Genomic DNA, 27,992 nt, shown 5'->3' with positions numbered 1-27,992 from the left:
CGCCCCCTAAACCCTGGCCCCGCCTCTTGACCCCGTCAGCCCCCCCCTCTCCCACCCTCCCCCCGGCCCGAGAGGACGTGGAGGAGTCGGAGGCGACGGGGCCACAAGGCGAGCGAGCGAGGGAGCGAGGGAGGCAGCGAACGACGAAGACGACGGAGACGTTGAGAGAAGGAGAAGAAGGGGGAGGGGGGGAATCCCGTCCACAGCCCACCGAGAACCTCCGCCGTCGCCCACGGGCCCGGGGCAGGAGACCGAACCGCCCGCGCGAGCCTCGCAGGACCCGGGGGGGCGTGAGGCAAGGGACGGCGGAGGCGAGGGCTGCTTGAGCCCGAGGCCTGCGGCCGAGAGCGCGGCTCCCTCGCTGCCGTGGGGCTGCTGCTGCTGCCCGTGTCGCCAGCGTTGTCTTGCTGGGTCTTGTGGGAGATCCGCAGTCCCCGATGTCTCCGTGTCCCATCCTGTAGCCTCCCCTTGTCGTCGTCGTCCCCCCCGCCGCGAGACCTCCCGAAGCGCCCCTCCGCTGCCCGGGCCGCGGGCCCCGCTGCCCGGCTGGTGCTGCTGCTGCTGCCGCAATGGGCATCCTCTTCTCAAAACTCTGGCGCCTCTTTAACAATGAAGGTACGTGGGGGATGGGCTGGGGTGGCAGCCCCAGTGATGCAGGCAGGCTCTCAAGGGTTTCGGTGAGACACTGGAGCTGGGCTTAGCTGCTTACTTCAGCGAGACCGTGAGTGATAGTTATTTTATTCACTTCAGCGAGATACAATTTGGGTTATCTCCATCGGTTAGACACTTCTAGGACCATCTTCAGCGAGATACAATTTGGGTTATCTCCATCGGTTAGACACTTCTAGGACCATCTTCAGTGAGATACAATTTGGGTTATCTCCATCGATTAGACACTACTATGCCCATCTTCAGTGAGATACAATTTGGGTTATCTTCATCGGTTACACACTACTCGGACCATCTTCGGTGAGATACAATTTGGGTTATCTCCATCGGTTAGACACAACTAGGACCATTTTCGGTGAGATACAATTTGGGTTATCTTCATCGGTTACACACTACTCGGACCATCTTCGGTGAGATACAATTTGGGTTATCTCCATCGGTTAGACACAACTAGGACCATCTTCGGTGAGATACAATTTGGGTTATCTCCATCGGTTAGACACAACTAGGACCATCTTCGGTGAGATACAATTTGAGTTATCTCCATCGGTTAGACACAACTAGGACCATCTTCAGTGAGATACAATTTGGTTTATCTCCATCGGTTAGACACTACTCGGACCATCTTCACTGAGATACAATTTGGGTTATCTTCATCGGTTACACACTACTAGGACCATCTTCAGTGAGATACAATTTGGGTAATCTTCTTACTTCACCGAGACACGAGTAATGTTATATTTTTAGTGACATTGAACCTTTTTACTTAAGTGAGACAACGCGGGTGATTGTCATCTCATTACTTAAGTGAGACACGGAAATGAGCCGGTGTAGCTTCTTACTCAAATTTAATGTTTCATTAGGAAATCGGTGGACCCACTCGTGGTGGCTATGTTCATGATACCAAGAGCACAGAGCGAGATGGGGCAGAGAGGCGACGCTCGGTTATGGATGAGCCGCTGCTTTGCGCGCAAAACGCATCAACCGGCGACGCGGTTAGCGCCGTGGGGTTAAAGGTTAGGGTTCGTTTCGGGATAAAGAAGCGACGTTTTTGTCCGTACGGGAAGGATAAACCGGCTTAAGACTGGCTGAGTGGCCAACGCATGCCTAAGCGAAATCTATAATCCCCCGCCCTGTGTTTAATGAGAATCTGACCCCGCAGAGAAAGCCACCCAATCCACCTATTCCCCACCGAGGTATACGGTAGAATTAATTATCGGTGCCGTTTTCTTTTGCATTCCACCAAAGACACCGATGGTACAACAAATGTCGACGTTGTTGCGCGAGCCGTTTCCAGGGTGACAAACGCGTTCCGGACACGTAACACAAACGCGTTTAAAGCGATGTTTAAAAAAAACACGAAGCTTAACTAAATATATTCCTACAAACAGACAGAGCGAGTGGTTGATACCGGTTCGCTTTTTTGTTGTTTTCGTTAATTGGTTTTCTTTGTGGGGTGTTTATTTTGTTAATGTCGCCTGGATCGACGAATTCCTAAATTTTATTGTTACCGTGCCAAGCCTGAGAACTTTAATGGGATTACATTTCTCAGAGCTTGTCTTCCGTGTGTGTGTTTGCACGCACACATTGCACACACCTCCCATATGACGCCAGTCTGGCCCGTCACAATTTGTCAGTTATAGTCAATGGGTGGTGGCACGTGAGTGACAGAGTGAGTGAGTGACTTTTCCGGTAATTTCACCCTCACTTGAGTCAAGAGACTCAGTGGGGGGAGGGGGGGTTAGTGACACTACTCCTTCCGTGATTGGCTGGGTGTGAGTCCTTTTTTTAAATGAAATATTCAGATTCTGAGTTGCAAGGTGGCCTTCTCAGCGCCGCCGGTCGTTGTTACGAACGCCACTGCCGCGTTACTCTGCTGGTCACACCGGAGGAAACGAGCTGTTAACTACCTCGCCTTGTATACAGGAGGTCGTGGGTTTGCATCCCTTCCCCCCCGTGGTCGTGTGGATTTTTCTCCGGGTCCTCCGGATTTTCCCTTCACATTTTGGAACGTGGGTTTAGAGGCTGCTATACATTTCCACACGATACTGTAAGCCATTTCGTTGGGATATCATTTGTGATAGCCAGGTCACTGCTGAAAAATATCTATCTAGCTCAGTGGGCCTTACCTGTTGAAATATTTGTTTTTTGAATAGACCCTTGTCCACCGTGATGAGTCACCATGCTTAAACACGACCCATCATCATCAGCAGAGCGACCTTGATCTGCCAGTTTGCGTGTGGTGTTTTTACCAATCGTTATACATTATTACCAGATCTCATCATATTCATCAGATCTCGGAAGCTAACCAGGCTTCAGCCCGAATAGTGCTTGGATGCAGGCAGCTATGAATTACAGGCGTTATAGGGCTCTAGTGCAGGAAACAAACTCCATTGGTGTTATCGTACTCCATGATCCAACATCTATGCTCCATACCTTTATTAACCCTCACTGACCAGCGTGGTGAAGTATGGTAAAATGGCATAACCGATCGGCATGGCTTGTGGGGGGCCCTCAAAGCATCCAATTCCATCCCTGTCGCAACACACCGAGAAAGCAGTGTGTGTGATAAATCAGGGAAAATTCTGAAATAAATTGGGAGCAGAGACCGGGTCAGGGGAAGGATACAGAAAAGGAAATCGTTATTGATAATTATGGTTAATTTAAGGGTGCCTCTTTGCCTTCCTTGGTCATCAGGCACTGTGTTCTTGCCGAGTCATTTTCTTTTATACGATTCATCTTTCCGCGCCTAAAAACCGAGTTCGCTCTCCACACTGGAGATGGTCATCGTGCTCACTGCTGGGCCAGGTCACACGCAGAGAAGTAAAACAGGTTCGATTCACTGTTTGAGGATGGTTTATTTTCCTTCGCCATGCAGGCCTAGTCTGCTGCACAGTGCACATTACAGACCCTCTGACAATTGTAAGCAGGAGCATCTTGTTTTGTGTCTGGCTCACATCCGAAAATAATAGTGACTAAAAAAGAATGTGATGCATTTGTTAGTTAGAATGTTTTTTGTTGTTGTCAACTTAATTTAAAGTTTTTGAGGCACCATACCGTAAAGTGCAATCATACTCTAAGTCAGTCTTACCTGAAGAAGGGACATTGACTGAATTGCTAATGGACTATTTATGTGCCTCTTATAAGGCAGCGTTAAAATGACACTCACGGTGGAGTTCTGTACCACTGTATAGATTCGACAAGTGGAAACCGACAAAGAATATTGATTGAAAGCTGATAAGTGTACTCTAAAACAAGGAGAAGTGTGTGCTCAGAATGAGGCTGAGAAACCAAAATAGGAATATATGGATCATGGAACATAAATCGAAGATAAATTGACAAAAGTGAGTGGTGGGCTTAGGTAGGACAACGCTACAAGTAACGATGGTGGATGGACGAGACTAGTGATGGAATGGCAGCCCAAAGAGGAGAACACACCCAACAAGGAGATGGAGCGATGATTTGAGTTCAGGTCACAGAGCGAGATGGATTGTATCACAGGACTGTGAGTGATGTCATGGGCAGGCCTTATCCAGTAGTGTTTAGACTTTGGTTCATGATGATGAGTTTACCAAGTGTTCCTTGATAAAGACAAATACATGCATTACGTAAATCATCTCTCACCTGGTTAAATAATACACACTGACTTAGACTGGGGATGGTATGAATAGCCAGTACTCTGTTCACTTGTCATCATTCTGGGTCAAGTTAAGGTTCGATAATCGTTGCTCTTTTTGATATAGAAGTAAATGTAATGAGAATAGGGTTTCCCCTTTTTCCTGGCAACAAAACAGGTGTTAAGATGTTAAAACACCAAACTGAAACCTTTTATGTACAAGGAATCGTGTCTGCATTAACCACAATACTTGTGGTCAGAATGCAAACAAAACCATACTCTGAAAATATATGTAAATGTAGTGTCTGCAGAGTCCGTGTGAACCACTTACTACGTGTTCAAATTAAAATACATAGATAATCGCTTCATACCTTCACAATTCGTTGGAAGTTTTGTGAACTTAATTTATATTAATCGATGCATCGTTTACATAGCTCTTGGTCAATCATTGTTCTGGATTGAGAAGTAATACGATGCACGTGGTTGATTGTCATGTATGAAGATGCATAGTGCACCCCTGTGCGCCTTACAAAACAAAGAAAACCAAATGCAATTAGATATATTCGTGTGTCTGACAAAGTGAGTCAGATTCTTTGTTTGTGTGATTGGAATCAGTTTTTTTTCGCACCCCACTATGATCACAGAGACCCAGGCTTGTTTTCTGGCCATGCACACCAGCACCCATTGGTATCTGAACTTGGTCTGGGCCTTGCTTTGGTTGACTCGGCATGAAATGATAATTTTGTGCTGTGGTCAACATCAGCACCAGCACCATTAACAGAAGACGGTTGGACACATAGTCATCCACACCACCCTATGGTGTGCTGTCCCGGCCTTAATATACGCTCACGAGCAGCACTCGGCCATATGGTCTCTCCAGACTAAAAGGGAAACCTTTGTGCATTTGGAAAGAGAGGTTGTTTTGTGAATTCCAGCCATCTGTGCGTTGCTGACGGGTGCAGGTCACTTTTTTTTCCAGTGCTGGTCTAGGACCCATGAAAATTGAGCCCACGCAAATATTGCCCAACACACACAGCCTTTGCTGTGGCCAATGGAAAACACCAACTGCCCCCAGCAGGCAAAATACAAATGTACATGTGTACAGCACTTAGCGGTTTGTCCAGCCAGTGACCGGAGTACATTACGCACTCACAAGTGCTGATTGCGCTGCGGTAACGAGATGCTAACTACCTTTCCTGACATACAGGAGGTCGTGGGTTTGATCCTGACCCTGATGATGCCTGTATATTTGGAGTTTGCATGTTCTCCCCGTGGTCATGTGGATTTTTATCCGGGTCCTCCAGTTTTTCCCTCCACATTTAGAATCAACATATGTTTTACAGTATTTGGCTGTTATAAGTTTCCACATGATAAGCCACTTCCTTGGGTTATCATTTGTGGCCAAGTCTCTTCTGAAAAAGAGCTTTACAGCTCAGTGGGCTTTAGCTGGTAAAACTAAAAAAAAATAGTTTCTCTCGTTAGCTCAGTGCAATACTGACTGTGAATAATTAGTCAGCATGTAAGAACAGTGCATTGTTTAAAATAATGTAATATACTTTGTATGTGCATTGAAAATCAACTATTTAAGGCTCACTTCGATTGTATGCAAATCATATCTCCGTGTTATATTTTGACTAATGGGGGAAGAACAATTGTGCAATTTTGACAAAGAAAAGCACAATCATTAAAAAAATGTTTTCACAAAGAGCAAAAAAAGAATCCGTTGATGTGGAATCGTGGCCCTAGATCGCAATATTTGATCGAATCGTTACCCGGATAATCATGAAGGAAGTAATGAATCATCCACTCCATCATCCACTCCATCATTCAGGGTCATGATTCAAATTAGGAATTGATTTTAATGTTTATTACTCTTGGGGTGTAGTATACAGTTTATAATGGTCCGATTCTGCAGATTCTATAAAAGTGGTTTGGGGAATTTTTGTTTAAATACGCACCGAATATTATTGAATCTTATTCACACGATTTTGTTATGTATACTGTAAGCCTGAGAATCAGTTTCAATCGATAAATCGACGATTTCTTACATCCCCGTGGATAGAGCAAAACAACCCCCCACACACCAGCACGCAACTTGCTTAAGAGGAGCATTAAATATACGTACAGCACTTAGGGGACATTTTCCATTCAGAGTCGGCGGCTGCCATATAAATCGTGCAGGATGGGTTGAACATCCTAGCCTTGAGATTGTAAATGACGGCACAGCATGGGGCCGTGATGCTCTTGGGTACGTGGAGTTTTTGAGCATCACTTTAGAATTTTGGCGGAGCGTATGTCTTAAAGGGCAACAGTGGGGAACATATTTTAGTGTAAATGCTTGCGTACGGTTGGGCATTTTTCTTGAGACCGTAGCGTAGTGTTGCTCCTTCCCCTTGGGCTATGTGAGCGTCACACATCTGGCAAATGTAAGAAGCGCTCGCCCTGTGAGTGTTTGTAAAGACGTGACAAACCCTTTGCCCATCGCGAGGGTTACGTTCTTGTACATAGCTGCAATCGGCAAATCCGCGAACCGCAAACTCAAAAGGAAAATGACAATCTAGATTTGAAGTTTCATGACTGCAGGGATCCATACTCTGGTTCTTTCGGTAAAGTCACGTAGGTATAAAATAAATTAAATCACGACGTTTCGGGCGCAACACAAGTGTCCGTCATCAGGTAGGACAACCAACAGCAAGAAACAATTGCTGAAGTGGGCAAAAGGGCTGCTGGAAAATGACTAAACAAGAGGTTTGGTTCATGCTTTGTCATACGACACATTTTATTTGACCCTACATCAACCCAAATTATTTCACCGCACCGTACGTAGTCAACTGCTAATCGTACCGTACAAATATAACTTGTTCAGTAAATGTATAGAAATTTTTTGACACTGTACAGTACTGTAAACTACGGGAAGTAAAATATTGCGGCTGAATCTCACTGCCTCACTGGAGGCTGGGAACACGTCACCTGGGACAAGATGTGTTCTTCCGCTGCAGCATCATCGCGAGCAGTGCTGTTACGATGCATACAGGAATCTCGCGGTCAACCGCGAATTGGTCGAGCCACATGACTGCGATCGGCGAATTATACCTCGATACATTTGGCGCAAAACCAACGATAGCTAAACCCGCGAGAGGGAAGGGTTTGCTGTGCTCTGAACCCATAGAGGATATCAGGACCCTCACTAACAGGTATCCTTCCCCAGACTGACACATGCAAGTCAGCAAAAGTCTTAAAAATAGAACACACGCTGTAAACGGAGGCTGAAAGACACCTGAGAGACGCATATCTTGGAAGATAAGCCAGTTGTCTCAAGCTGATCAAAGTCTCACTTGCTAACTTTTTTGTATGTTTAACATAACAGAACACTATTAATTCTAGTCTGCTGATACATTCTTGAAGCCATAGCACTTTATTTTAATCTTTGTACCCATGCATTGCTACAGTTACATTCTTCAGTGCATTCCACCAGAAAATGTTGCATTTTTTTGTGGTTAAATGTTGACACCTGGCACCTGTGCTTATGGATGGTGCCGTGGTGCAATGGTCGGTTAGCACCTTTGACTTGCGATCGTCATCCTTCCTACAACACTTCCGACTAGCATGGTTGGCTACGTACGGTGCGAAAGAAGTTCAGCTCACATATACGTCGTATGACTTGAACAGTTGGACCAACTGTGGGAGTCTCTTAAACCTCCTTTCCCCTTTGTCTCCGTCATCTCTGTCCACCCAGGAGTATAAATTGCTACACCACAGTTAGTTGATAGGCGGGTCCACATGTGGGGTGGGTAAAGTGTATGTACTTTACATCTATCACCTTGACCGCCTATGCTTGATGGAAGATTCATCCTGGACAAAATTAATGTGTCATGTACACACACGAGTTGTGTCCTGGGCTTCCTGATGTGAGTTTTACGCTTTGTTAATTGGAACAAAGACGTTAAATTTATGACCTGGGGCACCATTCAAGCATCATCGTGACCTCATTCCATTTTACTATGGCGATAATTATAGTCTTAAACACTTTAAAGCCTTTCTTTCTCGTTGATGAAACATTATACTCCAGTTATAGTCCCCGGGGCACCCAGCGTAGGTGCGGATCTACAAGATAAGATATATTTGCCTTTCTTAAGTTCTGTCTCCCTTTAATCGGGCAAAGGATTGAGGACTCTATGCAATTGGTTAACGAAGAGAGGGCCAAAGTGCTCTACAAATGAGCACTTTGGCCGTGCGTTACTGCAAGTCTTCACCCCTGTGTGCACGTGTGTGTGTTCGTGCTGCTGGTGGTAGTGTAGCGGTTAGCGTGTTGTGCTACGAACCCGACGTCCCGAGTTCATTTCCCGCTCACAATAAGCATCGTTGATTAATATCTGAACCAGTCCTGGGCCTCCCCGAGGGCAACTCAGCCTCAAAATGAGTACCTGGTGCAGTGTGTAAAACATCACCACTGGGGTGACAAAAGCGGCCGGGCGTGGTGCTGGCCACCCACCGCCTTGTGTGCCATGCCGGCCTCCATAGGTGCTCGCTAACGGCACTTGCCCCAAAATTTTTGCTCGGGCTATAGGGGGAATCTCTATCTTTGTCGTGCGTTTGTCCCCACTCCATACAGCACAGGAGCCCCATGACCTCCCCCGGGAGCATCTTTCCTGTTTTAAAATTCCCAGTTTAAAGTCGCTGCCTGGCACGTTCACGCAGGGCCCCGAGGGACGAGGCATTAATCGATCTAACTTGAGCTAGAGCTCTGCGTTAAATGCGTACCTGAAATGTTGACATCCTAAAAACATTTTTTTCGCTTGACCCGTTTTTCCAGACTTGCAAAAATAAATACGGTGTGAAAATTAAGTACGCATGGAATAAAATGTAAACAATTTAAGTAACTCATATTCTTAGGTTTTTATCGGTAAAGTCACGTAGGTACCGAAAAAAACCTAAGAATATGAATCCTTGCAGTCACGAAAGCTTCAAATCTAGAATTCAAGTAACGTTTGATAGGCATAATGAATATTAATCTTGACCAAATTAATTTGTTATATTTGTAAAGTGTTACAGGAAACACATATCAGTGGCAGATTTCATGCGCGCGCGTGTGTGTCGCGATAAATGTGTCGCAAATGGCCACGTATTGTGGCTTTGCTGTCAGTAGGCGCACGAGGAACGGAAACGCACATTTTTGCTTGGTGCTGTAATGATAATATCGTGAATTTTGGCATAATTGCCGGGGATGGTGGGGGTTGCGAGGCGGATGTTAACGGGGAACGTCAATGTAAAACATACCATTGCGCTGGACCCAGCCTTGCTCCTGATTTTAACGCTGCACGGGTCCTGCGTGGCCATAAGTGGCCCGGCTCTGGCCACACCACTTTCCCGAATGTCGGACAGCGCGGTCAACTCATATATTTAGAACTGCTTTTTGTGTCGAGTTTGTTGTCCTTCCCGCGCACCTCCGATTCGCATGGTTGGCTACGCACGGTGCGAAAGAAGTTCAACATACGTACATACATACGGTGCGGTGACTGCACTTCCACGCAAGAACGCCTTACCTTTACCCCCCCGCCCTGCTGACCTTTGCACCACTCGCTGGATATGCTCACGCGGCATATCGGGCAACGATGTTCGTCACGTGGCTGCCTAAGCTGTTGTGGTCGGCGTGTTTCACTTTGAATGCAATTGTGCGGGTGTGTCCCCTCGCGTCCTATGAATTTCATGGGAGGGGATAGGCTAAAGCAACTTTGAAGGCAAATATAAAATGGCAACAGATTGTTCTAGGCGTAATGAGGAGAAGGGGGCCGTGATAGGTGGTGGGACCTGTGTAGTGGTCGGGTGGAGGAGGGGCAGGTTGCCGAGCAAGGCAGGCATTTTGGGGAAGCATCGAAGTGGAAGACTGTTAAGCCACCTGTCGGGATACTTGCGAGAGCAGAACTGGAAGGTCTGGTGTTGACATTACAACAACTCCAAGGTGAGCAGAAGGATGAGGGGCCGCGGTGTGGCGCAGTGGCAGCGCTTGGGCATCAAAAGAGCACTTCCTGAAAATAGTGGGCCTGCCTCAACGTGTAGCATCTGCTCACCAGAAACTAGGACGTTTAACAAGAACGTTCGTACCCCTTAAGAGGCCACAGTTGAAAACAAATAACACAAGCTTTGCATTTGTTTAAACTTGCCAACATTTAACAGGAATTCTTATTCATAATAAGAGAACCACGTGTTCCCAGAGTTTCCAAATTACACGTTTCACAGTCAAACTTTACCTCTTGGCCTCAAGAGGTGTTTTTTTGAACAAAATTAGTTCAATTACAACCTTGTAAAATACTGTCCATGTCATTGTACTTTCATGGGTGCTGTCTTGGCACCTCTGCTGAAGTGGGCAAAAGGGCTGCCGTGCTATAGCCTCTTGTCACGGCAGCCCTTTGGCCCACTTCAGTAATCGTTTCTTGCTGTGGTTGCCCACCTGATGACGGACGCTTGTGTTGCGCCCGAAACGCCGTGATTTAATTTTTTTTTATTTTATACATATGTTGTAGCGCAATTCACGACTCCGAGGCAGGTTGTTGTTAGGGGCTCACACCTCGTTCATTAAGGGCTTAAGCCAAGTTTATTAAGGGCTTACGCCGAACCAAAACCCCCCCTAGCCGATAACTCCCCAGGGGACCGGGTCCTGGGATCCCTACACCCCGGCTGTCCTCCCTGCCCCGGGCCGGGACTAGCCCCAACCTCGGCCGGTCGGGCGGAGTAGCCTCCCCTAGCCTCGTGTGAGGATCAACTAGCCGAGTCCCCACTCCTACACCCCCGACGAACCCCGGTTACATCCCGGGTCCCCCTTTAAATACCCCCCTGGGGGCATGACGTCACCGTCCCCCACGGCCCGCCTGACGTCACGTACCGCGACGCCACTCTCTCAGAGGGCGAGCGTGACGTGATGTCACCCACTACTACACCTCTACATTTACGTGACTTTACCAAAATAATCAAACTGGGTTCTCTGGCAAGTGTGGTGAGTTGGTGGTTCAGCCCCGTCACCAATTATTATTTAGTCATCGTATGTATAAGTAAATTTGTTCAAATTGGTTCTTCAATTAACTTGGCTAAATTCCAGCCCTTGAGTATTAAAAGTATCAGTGTAGCTATCACGTGACAAACATTACTCTGTGTGCACCAGAGGTCATTTGAAGGGATCTCAGAAGTAGTTTTGCGATTTCCAAGTGAACAAAATTATCCTGCCGATAACAGGGGTCACATTGATTATTATGACAGCAGCCGTTAAGATGGCGATGTTGGTAGTCATGGTAATTGTGTTGGTGATGGCTGAGACCATGCTGATGGTATTGGTGATGCTCATGACAATGATGTTGGCTGTCATGATGACGATGGCGATAGTCATGATGACCCCCCCCCCACTCTCCCCAGAAGAGAGAGAGGGAAAAAGAAAGAGGTGACGGAGCGTAAAATCCTCCCATTCAGTACTTTGTCACGTGGTCCGAATCACTGTCCAAATATTATTCTTTCCCTTCCAGTTCTGTCGAGTTGCTATTATGAAAAACAAGCAAACCCATGGTCAGAACCTCTGACCCAGTGATTAGTTGTGCAATGCTCTGTAATCTTGATTTGAAACGTTCGTGACTGCAGGAATCCATATTCTTTGGTTCTTTCGGTAAAGTCACGTCGGTAAAAATAAAATAGAAAATTATTTCATTGTTTTTTAAAATAAAATGTTATTTTATTTTATACCTACGTGACTTTACCGAAAGAACCAAAGAGTATAATGTTCTGTAAGTAAATACATCATTGTGCTTTGTTCGTGAGTCGTCAATCAGTGCTTCTATTAATATGCGGGATGCCCCGAAAGAATTGCTTCTTATATTTTAAATATCGGTAAGTCCTGATTCGCCGAGCGATGGAGGCTCTCGCACGCCTGTAATCCAGCACCGGAGGCAGCAAAGTGTTGGTGGATCGCGCGTAAATGTTGTGAAACTCCCTTACCCATAGGTGTCGAAGTGCCATAATCCTGACTCACCAGGAGAATGCAGTGCCGCAAAAATGTCGACTCAACCTGTTCTGTCTGTATGGCATCGAGCGTTTCCCTCTCGCACACACGTCGGCTTCCTCCCACGTGTAAACGCTCGTTAAATGGCCCGAAAAAAAATTTGCTTTGCCACTGACTATTGCTCGGATGCCTTCCTGCTCGTATTTTTTTGGTTCCTCGCGCCTCCGAGTTATTCTCTGTCTCTCTTCGAGGGTGAGTGAAGACTGTACGCATGACAACTTAAAATATTTTTTATGAGCATACTGATGTGTTTTTTTACAGTGTCGATGTTTCCCCACAAACTTGCTCCGGCATCGGACAATAATTTCCCTGCATTCCATTGCTCTCAAATAATTGATCGACGTGATCTAACCACTCGCGTCCTCGACAGCAGTGTGTCATGTCTGGGCTGTACGGCAGATGAGCCGACACACGCCACCTGAAATGTGCAGTGGCCTCAAGTTGCTCTATTCCCACACTCGTCCGTTGACTTGTATTGTCATGTGAGAAAAGTCCCACATTTTGTTCCCATCGGCACGTAAAGAATGTAATTGTTAAATGTAGTTGCCATTTCGTTTGCGGTGTCTAATTCATTATAAAATAAGTGGCCAGGTGGGTGCGGCGGTTGGCCATGCGTGGCTCGCAATCCGAAGGTCGCCAATCTACCCCCTCCCTTCCCATCAAGTGCCGACTCTGCACTCTTAACAAAACAAACCATCCCCGCCGTTTGTGGACAGCATCGGGCACACGGGGGTCGCGTTCAGACGCTACGTGAATTGCACATTGCCAGTTGTATTGTTACGGCGATGACAACAGCGCTCCAGATGACGGTGTTGGTACCGGCCGAAGCTCCGCCTGCCATTCTGCACCATCGCAGCACGGGGGGGTTTCGTGGTCGCTAATGGTCAAGTTACGCTCGCGGCCACACCTCGTGGATAATTAATGAGCACAACCTGCACCCTCGCTCTGTACCGCACAGCCCCAGAGCCCTTTTATCCACCCGCTACCCAAGCCCACAGCGCCGTGCACTGCAAATCCTGTTAGGGGCCCCGTGGTTCGGTGTCATCGGTGCTCATTTATTTATCGTGCCGCGCTTGTCCCGGTGGTGCGAATGGTGCCCCCCCCCCCCACTGTGCCGGGTTCACCGGTTTAAGTATATTCCTTGACACCTGGATTTTATAGTGCAGTGCACAGCCAGAGCTGTCCACCGGGTGACTGACGGGCGTTCCGAATAACTCGTCTGTGTGTGTGCACGCACGCGCTTAGCACAGCGTAAAATAAACACAGATCTCACACATCACGTGGGCTCAAGGTGCACATAGCTTGGCACAAGCACCGTGGTGACTTCACCGCCACTTAGTGGCAAACCGGCGGTTATTGTGGCACAGTGTAAAGAGATTTCTTGGGGATGCTTGCGAGGTTAATCCGTAGTGTCAGAGTCTTAACGACTCACCCCTGGCAACGGGACGAAGTCTCACGATTCAGTGTGGCGATTAAATTTGATAATTGATTCGTTTATGAACATTGTGGTGGATATAGTGACAGCTCGTGATTGTAGAGCTCGTGTCAATTACTTACAAACTATATGAAGGGGAAAACACCAGTTCTTACAGGCGTGTGTTTTGATGCATGTGTTGTGAGCTTCAAATGGATTTTAATGGATGATTCCAAGCATCATCGTATCTCTGATGGTATCAACAATGGAGGCATAGTCGTATCCTATGAATTACTCGGTAAGTCATTGTTGATATATTACATCAACAATAGCTTTTATGTAATCATTAATGTTATTCATTTCAGTTCCAGCACATTTTCTCTTGTACTTTCAACTCTTGTGTCTGCAGTGCTGTTGACAGCCCCTGAAATTGTATTCTTGCTCCGTAGACCATAAAAGCGGAGAGATTCATGATAGCACAATTTCTCTTTTTTTTTTCAAGAACAAAAAAAAGATTTCCAAAGTATGTAAATAAAAATGGTGCAGCCCTATCCAAAAACTAACATCGGTGTTATATTTCATTCCACGTGTGCGTTTCACCTGTTCACAATCGTTCATGTCTTTTGGGTGGACGCGAGTTCGTCGCTCGTCCACTAACGCTGCCCGTTGGTTGTTGTGTTTTTTTTCAGAGCACAAGGTTATCGTGGTGGGGTTGGACAATGCCGGGAAGACGACGATACTCTATCAGTTGTGAGTACTGCGAGCCCGCCTGCAACAAGCCCAGAGTCGCCGCACACAAAACACAAAACGATATCCTCCAACCTCCCCCCCCCCCCCACTTTAAAATAAAATAGTTTTGTTTCTTCTCACAATTTCATCCCGATTGCGCTGTCGGCATCTTGCCGTGGGGTGACGGATCAAGTCGATCTCTTGCACAGCAGTGCAACCATTCATGTTAGAACACATTCGTTGAAGGTAGATATCATGATATTTAATTCTCTCTCTCTGCCTCTTTTCATCCCTGGTCTTTTCATCATCTTTCTCTTTCCCCATCTGTTTGACTGTTGTTCTTCCACTGCATCCACGATCATGTTTTTACTCCCTGACTACGTCCGTGTCTCTGCCCTGCCATTGCAGCCTGATGAACGAGGTGGTGCACACCTCCCCGACGATCGGCAGCAACGTGGAAGAGATCGTGGTGAAGAACACGCACTTCATCATGTGGGATATCGGAGGGCAGGAGTCCCTTCGCACCTCCTGGAACACATACTACACCAACACCGAGGTGCGGCACCCTGCCTCCCAGCCCGTGTGTCTCTACCCAACCCCGACTCTCTCACCCATGACTCCCCCACCTCGTTTTTATCGGCATTGACTTTGCCCATTTCTTACACTCGTTCTCTCCTGCCAACCCATGATCGCGAACGGTTGATTACATTCCGTTAAAATGAGCGCCAAGATGCTGTTATGCCACCGAGCAGCGTGTGACTGGAGAAGTGTTGTATGTTGTGCAGTCGTAGGCATGTGCATGTCGATACATTGTCAACGTCATAGCTCACCATTCAGTTCTGTTTTTTGTCTCGTTTCTGCTGCCTTGTTTGTATTGTCCGTCTCGTTTGTTTCCACTTCCTTTGTTCCATTAGCCTGACGGTTAATAATGGATTTGTACACACAAAATTCCATTCCTTCATACTGATCGAAATAATAACTTTTAATTGATTCATTCAATCTTCCCATGCTTACCGAGCAAGTCGTGGTGAATGTTGAGACGCTTAGTGGCCGTTGGGTTTACACGAACGAATCGAAAATAATCTATTCTTATATGCACCATTCCACACATTTATCATGTGTCTAAACATACTTTTTTAAAATGACTCGTTACATTCATACATTCCCCAATGCTTCTATTCATCGTGTTGTGTCGTATCATTGACAACGGTTGGGCGTAGCGTATTGGGGTGTTCATACTGCACCTCCGATTTTGCACGGTTGGCTACGTACGGTGCGAAAGAAGTTCTACATACAGTACAGTTTAACACGTAGGCTTTCGCGACCAGTATTATTCATAATTAAGGCTTTTGGGTTAGATCTCGTAAGTATAAATGTGCCGCAACCCTCCACCACCCGACACGGCCAATCAGTAAAAAAATTCACGTTAACAAAACGCCAATGAGTTACTTCTTCAGCCCACCGCTGTGTTTGAAGAGTGAATCCACAACATTTAGAATTTGAGTTGTACGACGTTTCACTAGTAATTACATCCAGCATCTTCGGGCGATTTGCCAGAATAGTGAAGCCATCCATCTGCTTCCGGTTTTAAATCGTGCAGGACGACGTCATCATTATGAATACAATACAGTTCCCCGTCGTGCTGATTGGGGGAGCGCGGTTCCCGCGTTGGACACAAAGCAAAGCGCGGTGTGCGCATATATAATATACCACCTTTCACGAGATCTACCAGCATGCGTTCCACCGGAGGAATTTAAGCCCTCATGTTAACCTGACTCCCGTCCCATGCACCATTACGCAGCCTGATGATGATTGCTTGTGTTGCAATCGAAACGTCGCTATTATTTTAATTTATTATTTTATTTTAAGACGTGACTTAACCGAAAGAACCAAAGAATAATTCCTGCAGTCACGAAAGCTCCAAAATTAAGATTCATTACCCAGATGTTGACTTAAAGCACATGCCCCACACTTTACCCTGACCCCCGTATATTTTTCTCCGGGTTTTTTTCCCCTTCCACATTTATAAATATTCATTGAGATTATTCGGATTATTTTGAAGCTATACATTTCCACGTGATGATACGCCACTTTTGTTGAGCTATCATTTGTGGCCAGGTCGCTTCTGAAAGATAAGTTAATACCTCGGTGGGCTTTACCTTGTAAGATAAAATATAGTTTAGTTGTATTTATATAATTTTAAGTGCTTTGTTTCCCTTGCCGATACTTTGCTGCCGTGTTTTTGTATTTGTTTGCTGTTTTAACGTTCTGACCCGCCCCTACTGGAGATTTGCGAGAAAGACCTTCATAGCTCATCGGATTCCTCCAGTGTAAATAAATAAATATTCTGATTCATCTTGCTTGCCTCGGAGAGCCTCGCTGAGTCTCATGACTCTTGTCAGGAGGGCCCTGCCAAGTTTTCGCAGTCCAGGAGCGATGATTACAGATTAGCAACGGTACACCCTCTCCCTTCCTGCTGCGAATTCCAATTGAGTAATTTTTAGGTATTTTGTTTCAGCATTTGGGGTGTTTGCCCAAATACCTGTTCCATTGTGTGTGTGTTTTCTTCTTAGCTAAAACGGAAAACCCAGCGGAAACCAATACAGAACAGGGGGAGAAATATAAACTCCTGAGTCAGGGATCGAACCCAGGCCCCTGCTTTCTACTTATCCCTGACCTTGCCCCTCAACCAAAACCCTTGACCTCTCTAATAGGCGTGCGACGTTTCCCCTCCCCGGCAATTCAACGATTGGTCACAGTTCGGCGTCACGGTTTGATTCATGGACCAATCGTTTCTTTGTCATTGTGGTTTGTGTGGAATCTCCCTAGTGCCTGTCGGGTATCCATGACCCCACTGTTTCCATGAACCTATCTGAAATGTAAATATTTAAAGAATCATTGATGCTCACGTGACTGATTTTACATACACATGTCATGAACAAAATAATTATGAATGTAATAATGCAGAAACGTGTATGTATGTTGAACTTCTTTCACACCGCACGTAACCAACCGTGCTAATCGGAGGTGCGGGGCAGTGAACTTGTGCGGTAACTCATCGATCGTGATCGGTTAATTGGTAGATCGTTACCATGCCCACTCTTGGATGCCTCCACCTTCCCGGTGTGATTGACCGACACCTCCCACGCCTCTACGCGCCCCCGTCCACCAACGCACACGGAGCCGCCCGACCAGCAGGCGCAGCTTCTGACTCTGGTCGTGTGCCCGTGTCCCCCCGTTGTGTGCAGTTTGTGATCGTGGTGATTGACAGCACGGACCGCGAGCGACTGGCCATCACCAAGGAGGAACTGTACCGCATGCTCGCCCACGAGGTGAGCGTCGGCGCCGCACCGCAGTGGCGCTGTAGCCAAGGGGGTGGGGGGGATAGCGGCGGAGGCTGTGCGGGGTACACAGGGAGCCAAGCGACAACGCGACATTACAAAGAGAAACCCAACAAGCGGCTCTTGTTTGTGCATGCCCAACCGAGCCTTGGGAGGTTGGGTGTCGACCGCGCGGTGTTTGCGGGGTTCGGCAGAAGGAAGTGACGGTGATGTGTTGCGACCAATCGATAGCAGTGGGGACGATGGCATCGTGAAGATGTCATTTTCCTTTTTATCAACTACTTTTGTGTGCAGATGCCTTCATTAAAACGGCATGTACCAGTGAATAACCAATGTATGAGTGGGTGTGTCTACCTGCATATCGCTGAACCTGTCCTGTGCCTCCGTTAGGTCGACGTAAACTGAATATGCGTATGTGATGTGATGCATAAATATCACCACTGGGAAAATCAAGGTGGCCGGGCATGATGCTTTTGCCGCACAATCCACTTGTATGGCGTTTTGCTCTTGATCGGTGCTTGCTATGACAGCATTTGCCGCCTCCGTCAGTCTGTGTGGTTGTCGGAGGAAACTTTGTGTTTGTCCAGTTCGCACACTACACTCACGATCAATAACAGTGGCGAATATTTGAACCGGTCCTGGGCCATCCCTAGGGTCGACTCAACCTTAATTGAGTACCTGGAGTACCTGTTTAAATGCCAACACTGGGGAGATAAAGACGGCCGGGTGTGGTGCTGGCCACCCGCTCCCTCGTGTGCCTCTGTTGGCCTTCTTAGACGCTCTCTGTGACAGCACTTGCCTCTGCAGTCTGGTAAAGGCTATACGGAGGGGAGGATTCTTTGTCTCTGCATTGCCACCTGTCTGCCGCTGGTAGGATCTCCGCAAGGCGTCCGTGCTCATCTTCGCCAACAAGCAGGACATGAAGGGCTGCATGTCGGCCGCGGAGATTTCCCAGTACCTGAAGCTGACGTCCTTCAAGGACCACCCGTGGCACATCCAGGCCTGCTGTGCCCTCACGGGAGAGGGGTGAGTGTGACTGCACTACCGGATACCCACTCAACCCCTACCGTTAATGCGAGATGTTAATTTCCTCCCATGGTATACAGGGGGTCGTGGGTTCAATCCCGACTCTGACGCCCGCTGTATATTTGGAGTTTGCGGTGTCTCCCTCCCCTTGGTCTGTGTAGATTTTTCTCCCGAGTCCTCCAGTTTTATACTCTTTGGTTCTTTCGGTAAAGTCACGTAGGTGAAAATAATAATAAAAAAGTGAAAACAACTAAATTAAATCACGACGTTTCGGGCGCAACACAAGCATCCTTCATCAGGTGGGGACCACCATAGCGAAAACAGTTGCTGAGGTATGCCGAAGAGATGGCTTTGACAAGGGTTTATATTTTATTATTTTCACCTTTGTGACTTTACCGAAAGAACCAAAGAGTATGGATCCTTGCAGTCACGAAAACTTCAAATCTAGAATTCATCCTCCAGTTTTACCCTTCACATCTAGAAACACGCATTTAGAGTGTTTGGCTGCTATATATTTCCACATGATAAGCCACTTCGTTGAGCTATCATTTGAGGCCAGGTTGCTTCTGAAAAAGAGCTACATAGCCCAGTGAGACTTACCTGCTAAAATAAAAAAAATAGTTTAATCATTTTTCTTTTTAGTTTTAATGCTGACCTCAAATCTAACCCCCAACCTTCACGCGTAACTCCAAAGATTGAATCTAACCCTATCCCTTGATTCTAATTCGATCTCCGAACTAACCCATGATTCTAACACCTAATAATACTCTATCGTCATTCATGCCAACAGCATCCGACAACGCCATACATTAATTATATACGAGGACCAAATCCCATATACGCGGTTGGCTTACTCACAGTGCCAAGTAGCCCAACACACACATAGATACCAAGCACATTAAAACCCCTGCTACCAAGAATAACTCAAACATTTATCGACAGATTAAGAAATCGCACCAAAACAAAAAGCAAAAATAACTAAAAAGCTATCCATAAAAATTTAACCATAAACCTTAACGATAACAACAATCCCCAAGACTTCACTAACACCTATACCTTCTAATCCTGACCCCAAATCCTTCACCTTAAACCTAATATCTAACCCCGCTACGTACGGTGCGAAAGAAGTTCAAGATACGTACTGGCACTGTTGTTGTTACGTGTATAATTGCACGTATCTATACATGAACACGTTTGTCTGTATGTGTGTGTGCGTGCGTATTTGTGTGTTCCTACAGGCTTTATCAGGGCTTAGAGTGGATGACTTCCGAGCTGGGTGTAAGATAATACGTCAACACGGTTGGCATACCATCGTGGGAAATGAGAAGAGAAAATAAAATACAAACATTGCTCGTTAACGAGAGACATTTCAGTCACAACGTATAAAAACATATTAAGTTAATAAAGAAACAAAAAAAGGACAGACACTCGCAAACAGGACAACTAATGACCCTGGAACGTTTGTAATGAGCCAGCATCTGAACGATAAACACTTGAACGACGCGGGTCACTGGAGGCTGTGTCCTGCCGAAGTGGGCTTCGTGACGTCGCAAAGTGCTCTCTCTCTCACGACCGTCCACATCCTCCCCCAGCTCCCACCGCTTCGTCAGCCCGCTCGCCCGCCTGACCACTCCCCTGCTCGCCTACACCATCCGCAGCTCCCCTACCCCCTCCCCCCTCTCTCTCAACAACACTTAAAACTGTCACGGAGTTCTGTCGGCCACGGCGAGCTAGCGGCCAAGTGGCCGCAGCAAAGTGTCCTGAACGCCCATAGCGGTCGCCTGCGCCTGGATGCGAGTTAATCGCTGGGCCACACGTCAATTCAAAACGTGGATGCCCCCCCCCCCCCCCGCACACACATCTCCGAAGGTGCGAGGAAGCGAGCGTCACTCTCACTAAAACCTGCGACATCACGGATTTCGCGCTCCTCTTCGGAGCCTCCCGTGGGCCGCGCGCGTGAGAGGGGGGGGGGTGTAAGCGTCGAGGGTGGCCGCGGCGTTGTGGCTACTTCTCGAGAATTACTCCGCGGGCTTCTCCCCCCTCCTCCAGCCACCTCCAAGGAAACCGCACGTCCTGGCGGCAGCTCGCGGCTGGTTTTGTCTCCGCCGTAACGCGCCGCGTCGTGCAGGCGCCCCCCCCCCTCGCTCCGTCGGCTTTAGTTCGCGCGTGTCTCTGGTCGGTCGTGTTTACGAGCAGCACCACGGTGGCGTGGATTGTTCCCAGCTTCAGGCCTCGGGAGCTCTCAACCTAAGCAACGTTTTCATGCCGACAGATTTGCCTCCACCTGTGTGTTTGTGCGTATGTGTGGGTGCATGTGCGTGTGGGTGTGTGCGTGGCCTCAACGTGCACATAGCCTGGCACAAGCGCCGCGGTGACGTCACCTCCACTTAGTGGCGAATGGCGGTTGTTGTGTGTGTGCACTTGATCGGGGTGCACGCTAAGCTATGACAACACGAAGAAGCCACTTTGCCTTGAAATTTTAGTAAATTTGGTATATTTTTGGGTTCTTTGAAAAGTGTGTCATTTCAGCGTCACGGTGTGTCTTCCACACTTTAGAAACTTATTTTTCTATCCAAGGCCAACAATTTAATTTCAGGTTGTCATTGGCTAATCCACACATATCTATTGGCAACTTTATCAAAATAACGTAACTTTTGGTCGTTAAAGATCGTGGCATAAGTGGCCTCGTGTTCCCTGGGGCTTTGAACACAACTGATGGTTCAATGGACATGTGAATTCTAGCCCACATTCGTTTATTTTTGCTCCCCAAAGACCTGAGGTTGAGAACCATCATCGGAAACCACAATATTTCCAGACTCGCCGTGTCACGGCCGCGGGGTTTTATGATCAGCTGATGGCTTGCGATGTTCTTTGTTACAGTATTTTTGTCGTTACCGCAGATGGTTTTTTTTAGATTGTGCGAAAATCCTGCTTCGTTTTGAGGTCCTTTGCTCGACTGTTTCACCCGCAGTCTCTGCGCGCCTCTCATCTCCCAATGCCTGCACGTCACGTCCCCTTTATTTATGTTTGAGAATAAAGGCAGCTGTGACGCAGCGGTGGGTTTGGCATACGAACAGGGAAGCGGCCAGCAGCTGTTCACTGCAGCTGTGCGGGGCGTCGTATTTTTTTTGTAATAAAAGTTATTGCATTAAAAATAAGCAATTAAAACCGGGCCTTATTGTCCTGCCCCTTTTTAAACTCGGGGCACTCTTTTCGGAACATCCAATCGCTGCAACGGCTGTCGACTGCCCCAGTCGGTGTGAGCACGTGGCACAGACTGAGTGTCCGCATAGAGTCCAAGAGGTGGCTTCTTGTTTGTCCCAGCTTCTTAATTTTGAAAGGAAACAAAACCGTCAGGTGGATGGCTGAACAGGGCCGGTATCCGGATATCAACCAGGGTCAATCTTAACCCCAACCCTGAACTGCTTCAGCCACTTACTGGACTGATAAGCCTGGTGTAGTTTAGGTTTCTCTTAATGTATGTAAAACTCGTGACAAACAAGAGCCCAACTTGAAGTTCCATTGCCATGACTCGGAGCTGTTATGGCAATTGTCGTACAAAATCTCATCGCGGTCTCTTTGTCACTTTACAACCGAACCCGCACTGAAGCCGTGCCGAACTAGCCCAGCACGGTTCACCATGCGCCAGGTTTCTCCACTGCAGAAGCCGAGCAGTGCTTACTGATGTCACTCACAATGAACGAGTCGAGAGTCGTATGTAGGTCATGCGTACGATGAAAACGATTAACCATACCCCTGACCCTACTTGGTCCCGAGCCAAATTCGTATAGGGCGCCACGGTGGCCTGGTATGTATGAGGTCGTGGGTTTGATCCCGACCCCGACGCCTGTTTGAGTGTCCGTATAGAGTTTGCATGATCTCTCTGTGGTCGTGTGGCTTTTTCTCCGGGTCCTCTGTTTTTTCCCTCCACATTTAGAATCAACATGCGTTTAGAGTATTTGGCTGCTATAGATTTCCATATGATAAGCCACTTCGTTGAGCTCTCATTTGTGGCCAGGTCGCTTGTGAGAAAGAGCTATATAGCTCAGTGGGCCTTACCTGTCTTGTGAGGCCAGTTTTACAGTTTGGCCCTGGCTTGGCTCGGCAAATTGCCAGTGAAAAAACTATCCATTACCGTGAGGGCCTCACTCTGGCATGGCTCGGATGTATGAGTGAAAAGGGGGAATTAACGGTGTCCAGGCTATCCCAATGGTCCTGTTGTCCATGCGTACACGAAGACAAATATTCGCGTATAACCTCAACAGACTTCGAGCAAGTGCTGTTTGCGAACGCCTCTAAAGGCCAGCAACGGCACACGAGGGGGTGGGTGGCCAGTACCACGCCCGGCCGCCTTTGTCTCCCCAGTGGCGATGTTTACACACCACACCCGGGCCTCATTTGAGGCCGAGTCAACCTAGGGGAGGCCCAGGACCGGTTCTGATAATCGTCACTGGTGTGGTAGGCGTGAGCGAGAATCGAACTCTAGGTCACCGGGCTCGCAGCGCGCTAACCGCTACACCACCACCACTTCCCCATGGCACAGAGACGCGGGCGAAAAATAATGGAGCTAACCGCTACACCACCACCGATACACCGCCACTTACACATGACGCAGAGACGCGGGCGAAAACATCGCGGCAAATCAAGCGCCCGGACACTTATGCAAGGCCAATGCTCGGCAACACTGTTGTGGCAGCTCTCGTGAGTCCAGTCCGGGTGTTTTAGTAAAACGCATGAGAGGTATTCGGGCATTGTTGTTCAATCTGGCAGGTGGAATCAAACCTGGCGTTGTTCGTTATTAAAATACTTGGCATGTAACCATACGATTGATTAACATTGGCTTTCTACGCTCGCTGGACATGCGGCCGATGACTTGGTCGTGAGAATTGCTTTTTATTTTGTTTTACACGATTGATGTAAATGTTACAAATGCAGTGGAGCCAATGACCACATGACCCACGAGGCGCCCGATCCTGTCGGATATCGCAAGTTCGGCAGTTCCCATCACGTCTCGTGCTTGGATGATGGGCGACCGCCAAGCACTGCGTATACGTACACGCAAGGCGGTTTAAAGGGAGACGGAAAATCGGTTCCCCGAATCTTCTGGCTCGACGTTGGCGGAGGAGGTCGTCAACGTGTCCCCGGGTATTTGCGTCCGCGCCTTGCTCAATCCAGCAGGTGCAAATTCAACCCAGGCTCATTTGCATTACATCGTTTGATCGATTAATATCGACTCCTACGTTCGCGATGCATGCATGGGTGTTGTGTCTGCAAGAATCTCGATGTGCTTTTTCGACTCGCGTTGTTTGTTGCGGGGTTCACGTCACCTCTGCAGCCACTGGGGGGGGGGGGGCTACCATCCACTCACTGCACTGTTAAACGAATCAAGAGTATATACATTCTTGATTACAACTCCACGACCCTCGATTTGCGACCTTCATAGAATTGCAGTGTTGGCCCGGTGACACGGGGGAAGGGGAGTGGATTACTTCTAACCTGGACAAGACTCGCCACGTGCGTGGGAAGTGGTCCAAACACACGTGGAGGGGCTCTTCCACGCACACACGAGCACGTCTTGGCCATCACTCACACCCCCCCCACCTGCCAACCCGCTCCTCAATTCCACAATCTCCGGGGTCTCCGTGACATCCCACGTTGTCATGTTAATATGTAAATGTGTAACGCTTTGTACAACTCTGGAGCGACGTCTTTTGGTATTTTTATTTATACGAGCCCAGCCGCCCTGGATGCTGTTCAAACGGACAACTCGCGTGTACATGTGTAACGATAATACTTTTTACTATTGTATCATTATCGTTGTTATTACTGCAATTATCATTACTATTGTTGTCATTATTAACCAGTGATGGTGCTGCATGCCTCTAAGCATTGCCTGGGCCCAGGCGAAGTGTCGAATGTTTGGTGGAGTTTGATCGCGAGGGGTGGCGTGGAAGGAGTTTAGGTTTGTGCTGAAACCGCGTCACAACGACGACCCGTCTCGAGTGCGTAAACGACGACGCATCGATACATTCATTCATCGTCGGCGCCATCGATTCTCAAAGCCCTTCATACATGCGTCGAACAGCGCGTCCCGCAAAAATCGATCTTTTTGTTCGATTGGTATATATTTTGTTCGCAATGTGAGATCGCTGTGCAGCGACTTGGAGACTGCTACATTCGCCACAATGTCATGCTATTATTTTAAAACAAAAGTTTTGCTGGAGGGAGGGACGGACGGACGGACGATTACGTCCGTACAGGTTGCTTGTAAAAAAAAAAATCTGGAATCATGACCATGAATCGCCGTGGGTTCGTGATGGGAGAGAGGGGGGGGGGTAGCAAATTGTTTAGTGTTGCTCCCCCCCCCCCCCATTCTCTCTCTCGCCACCAGTGGCTCGAGCCCCTGGCTACCGGTGTTTGTAAAGGCAAGGTGATCCATGCTGTAGGGACGCAGGGACTCCTCTCTGTGTTTGTTTTAAGCCGCGCCAGGCGTGGCTGACTGCTTTGGCTGACTTCGACTGCGTTGAATACACGTTTAAACCAAACTCGGCGCGTCTGCCATCGGCCTGCTCTCGTTCACCTGCGCGCACGCACTCGGATCGCGATGTGGTGGTTACGCTGGGAGCCGCGAGCGGGGGGGGGGGCCTCTGCCCTCTGCCCCGCCGCTTTCTTTTGCCTTCAACTTCACACTCCGCTGGAGAAATTACTTCGTTCAGTGACGACGGGGAAGATGTTATTTGTTAAACAATTAAGCACGAGCGTTAAATCAACTTCATCGGCATAATGTTTGAGAACAAGAAATCCAGAACTCTGACTTTGGGAGTATGCTTAATGCAAATAAGCAAACCCTTCTAGAGCGTCGTTAGAAGTAACACCAGTCGCTAAGTCTCTGTGCATGCCGATGTTATAGAAGGTCTCACCGTGAGTCTCTGGAAGTCTTCTTCACGAAGGCGCTGCTAGGGATGTTTCACAATTTCCTCGAGTGTTTATGTACCGTGTAGAAGCAGACCCGAATGCCCGGAGAACACTGAAATCTTCCCCACACACACAAGCTGGTCTGAAACATACATTCGGTTCTGCTTAATACGGTGGGGGGCGGGGGGTCAGAACGTGTCCCCTACATCATCTATACGTGATCTATCAACCCCCACATCTGGATTATAAAACAAGCTTCCAAAAAAATGTTGCTATTTCCATCTCAAGTCCCCCATGCTCTTGTGACCCACAGCACCACCGCCTTCTATCCCGACACCAGCTTATGCACACTGCGTGGTCGCTCCGCTTGTACTATCTGAGCCCATTGGTCATCTGCCCTTTTTTTTTTAAATCCCTGGTGTTATCGATCTCCGGTGAGACGCCGTTCCAAGTTGCAGGCGAGTGCCGAGTGTGTGCGTGACAAGAGAGTGGTACAGTTGGGGGTGCAGCTGGTGCGTCGGCCAGTCAACTCAGTCGGTCAACCCATGCCACCTGCTGGGTCTGGTCCCGTGACCTGTGAGCGGGTGGTCGACACTTCACGTGGCCTTAAGGTGCACATGGCCTGGCACAAGCGCCGTGGTGACATCACCGCCACTTAGTGGCGAATGGCGGTTGCTGCGCTACGAACCCGGCACTTCGGGTTCGATTCTCGCTCGTGGCCAACACCAGTGACGATCATCTGAATCGCTCCTGGGCCTCCCCTAGATCGACTCAGCCTCAGTTTAGTACCTGGTGTGCTGTGTAAACATCACCAGACGGGCGTGGTGTTGGCAACCTCGTGTACTGTGCCGGCCTTCATAGACGTTCGATAACAGGACTTGACCCAACAGTCTGTTCAGGCGAGACGGAGTTTGTGAATGTTCTACCCTGTACAGCTTTCCTCCGAGAGTAAAAAAAAACACCGAAATCCAACCCACACACAAAATGTCACAGGGATTGGCTAAAACGTTGGAATGTTGAACAAAAAATGGGCTGTTTAATGACTCAATCGGGATTACGCACAGCAATGTCGCCTACCTGCCACGAAAACTTGGCAGGATGCTCCTGAAAAACAGTCTTGAGACTCGGTGCGGCTTTTCCGAGCGCAGAGTACGCCTTCAACGGCGCGGGCCTGCATGCTTCGTCGTGTTACTTGAGCACGTGTATCAGTCGTGCTTGGTTATCGCCGCGTGTGAGTGGGCGATAAATCTGCCCATGAGATCTGTCCTTCCTTGGAGGTGCGTGCGTGCAACGAGTTTGAGGTATCGTGGTCGAGGTCGTGCCGTTCCATTCAGGAATCTTTTCCTTGTTTAAATTTTGGCGGTGAATGGTAAGCGGTCACAAGCGGCTTCTGTAATTGGGGTCACGTAAACCCATCGCAAGACATCGATTCTGACACACGTGACTCAATTGTAATCGATTAATAGATGTCAACCACCACCACCACACTCCCACACCAGTCTCCGATCGCGCCCACTACTCATTACTAATTAAGCGCCACTGTTGAGTTGAAATTCATTGCCACCGTGGATCTGGCTAAAATCATCCCAGCACAATGCACATACAAGACACTGGTAGTATCGCTGACTTGGCACAAACTGTTAGTTATTTTGTATCGACCTCTGATGATGATGGGCTAAGTCGACGCGTGACCAGGATTTGAACCCGTGTCCTTCCAGCTGCGAGTGACTACAGCTGCCACCCGCGCCTGATACGGAACCGTCACGTGCACACGGACCGTTCAATGCACTGCTGCGGCTGCGTGAGGGATATTTGACCATACTTCACCGTGCTGGTCAATGGGGGTTTGGTGAAGGTGGGAGTGGCGTGGTGGGCGGGGGGGGGGCAGTGCTGAACTACGATTGTGTTTTGCTGAATTACCCTCCCCTGCTCACGGCGCCTCCTGCAACCCGTCTGTCGTGCATGGCGACGATGATGATGATGACGATGATCCACACTACCAGGTTCTACCCAGGCACAAATCCCCGCTGAGCTTGCGAGGCCGTGACGCATCCCGTGACGTCGAATGTGCAACGGATGCCGCCCCGGTCGTCGCGACTCAACTACAAAATAGACGCTGTGAAGGAAGCGCGCGCATCGGCGCGAGGTGATGACAGTATTGCAATAAATGTCCTTACACGTTGCTACGTTTGACAGTGTCGCGTTTCTTTTCGTGTCGGTCCAGCCGGTCGGCAACCTGCA

General features: G+C 48.2%; 1 protein-coding gene across 1 annotated transcript; it reads left to right on the top strand.

Annotated features, from left to right (window-relative positions):
- Nucleotides 1–18: 18 nt before the first annotated feature.
- ARL5C (ARF like GTPase 5C) lies at nt 19–27,934 on the top strand. Its single transcript, XM_078604001.1, has 6 exons — nt 19–615; nt 14,430–14,490; nt 14,878–15,025; nt 17,718–17,801; nt 18,685–18,836; nt 20,075–27,934. The coding sequence occupies exons 1-6, from the start codon at nt 570–572 to the stop codon at nt 20,121–20,123; spliced, it is 540 nt and encodes a 179-aa protein (XP_078460127.1). The 5' UTR covers nt 19–569; the 3' UTR covers nt 20,124–27,934.
- The last annotated feature ends 58 nt before the right edge of the window (nt 27,935–27,992 follow it).

Source organism: Lampetra planeri, chromosome 2 (assembly GCF_965212315.1).
Source record: "Lampetra planeri chromosome 2, kcLamPlan1.2.h2, whole genome shotgun sequence".
NCBI lineage: Eukaryota > Metazoa > Chordata > Hyperoartia > Petromyzontiformes > Petromyzontidae > Lampetra > Lampetra planeri.
This window is presented reverse-complemented; position numbering and strand designations above follow the sequence as displayed.

What these genes read in the sequence shown, in the direction of transcription:
- ARL5C (XM_078604001.1), top strand. Translation starts at nt 570, where the DNA reads ATGGGCATCCTCTTCTCAAAACTCTGGCGCCTCTTTAACAATGAAG. An exon ending in ACGACGATACTCTATCAGTT is followed by an intron (nt 14,491 to 14,877) that starts GTGAGTACTGCG and finishes CTGCCATTGCAG; the next exon opens with CCTGATGAACGAGGTGGTGC. An exon ending in CATACTACACCAACACCGAG is followed by an intron (nt 15,026 to 17,717) that starts GTGCGGCACCCT and finishes CGTTGTGTGCAG; the next exon opens with TTTGTGATCGTGGTGATTGA.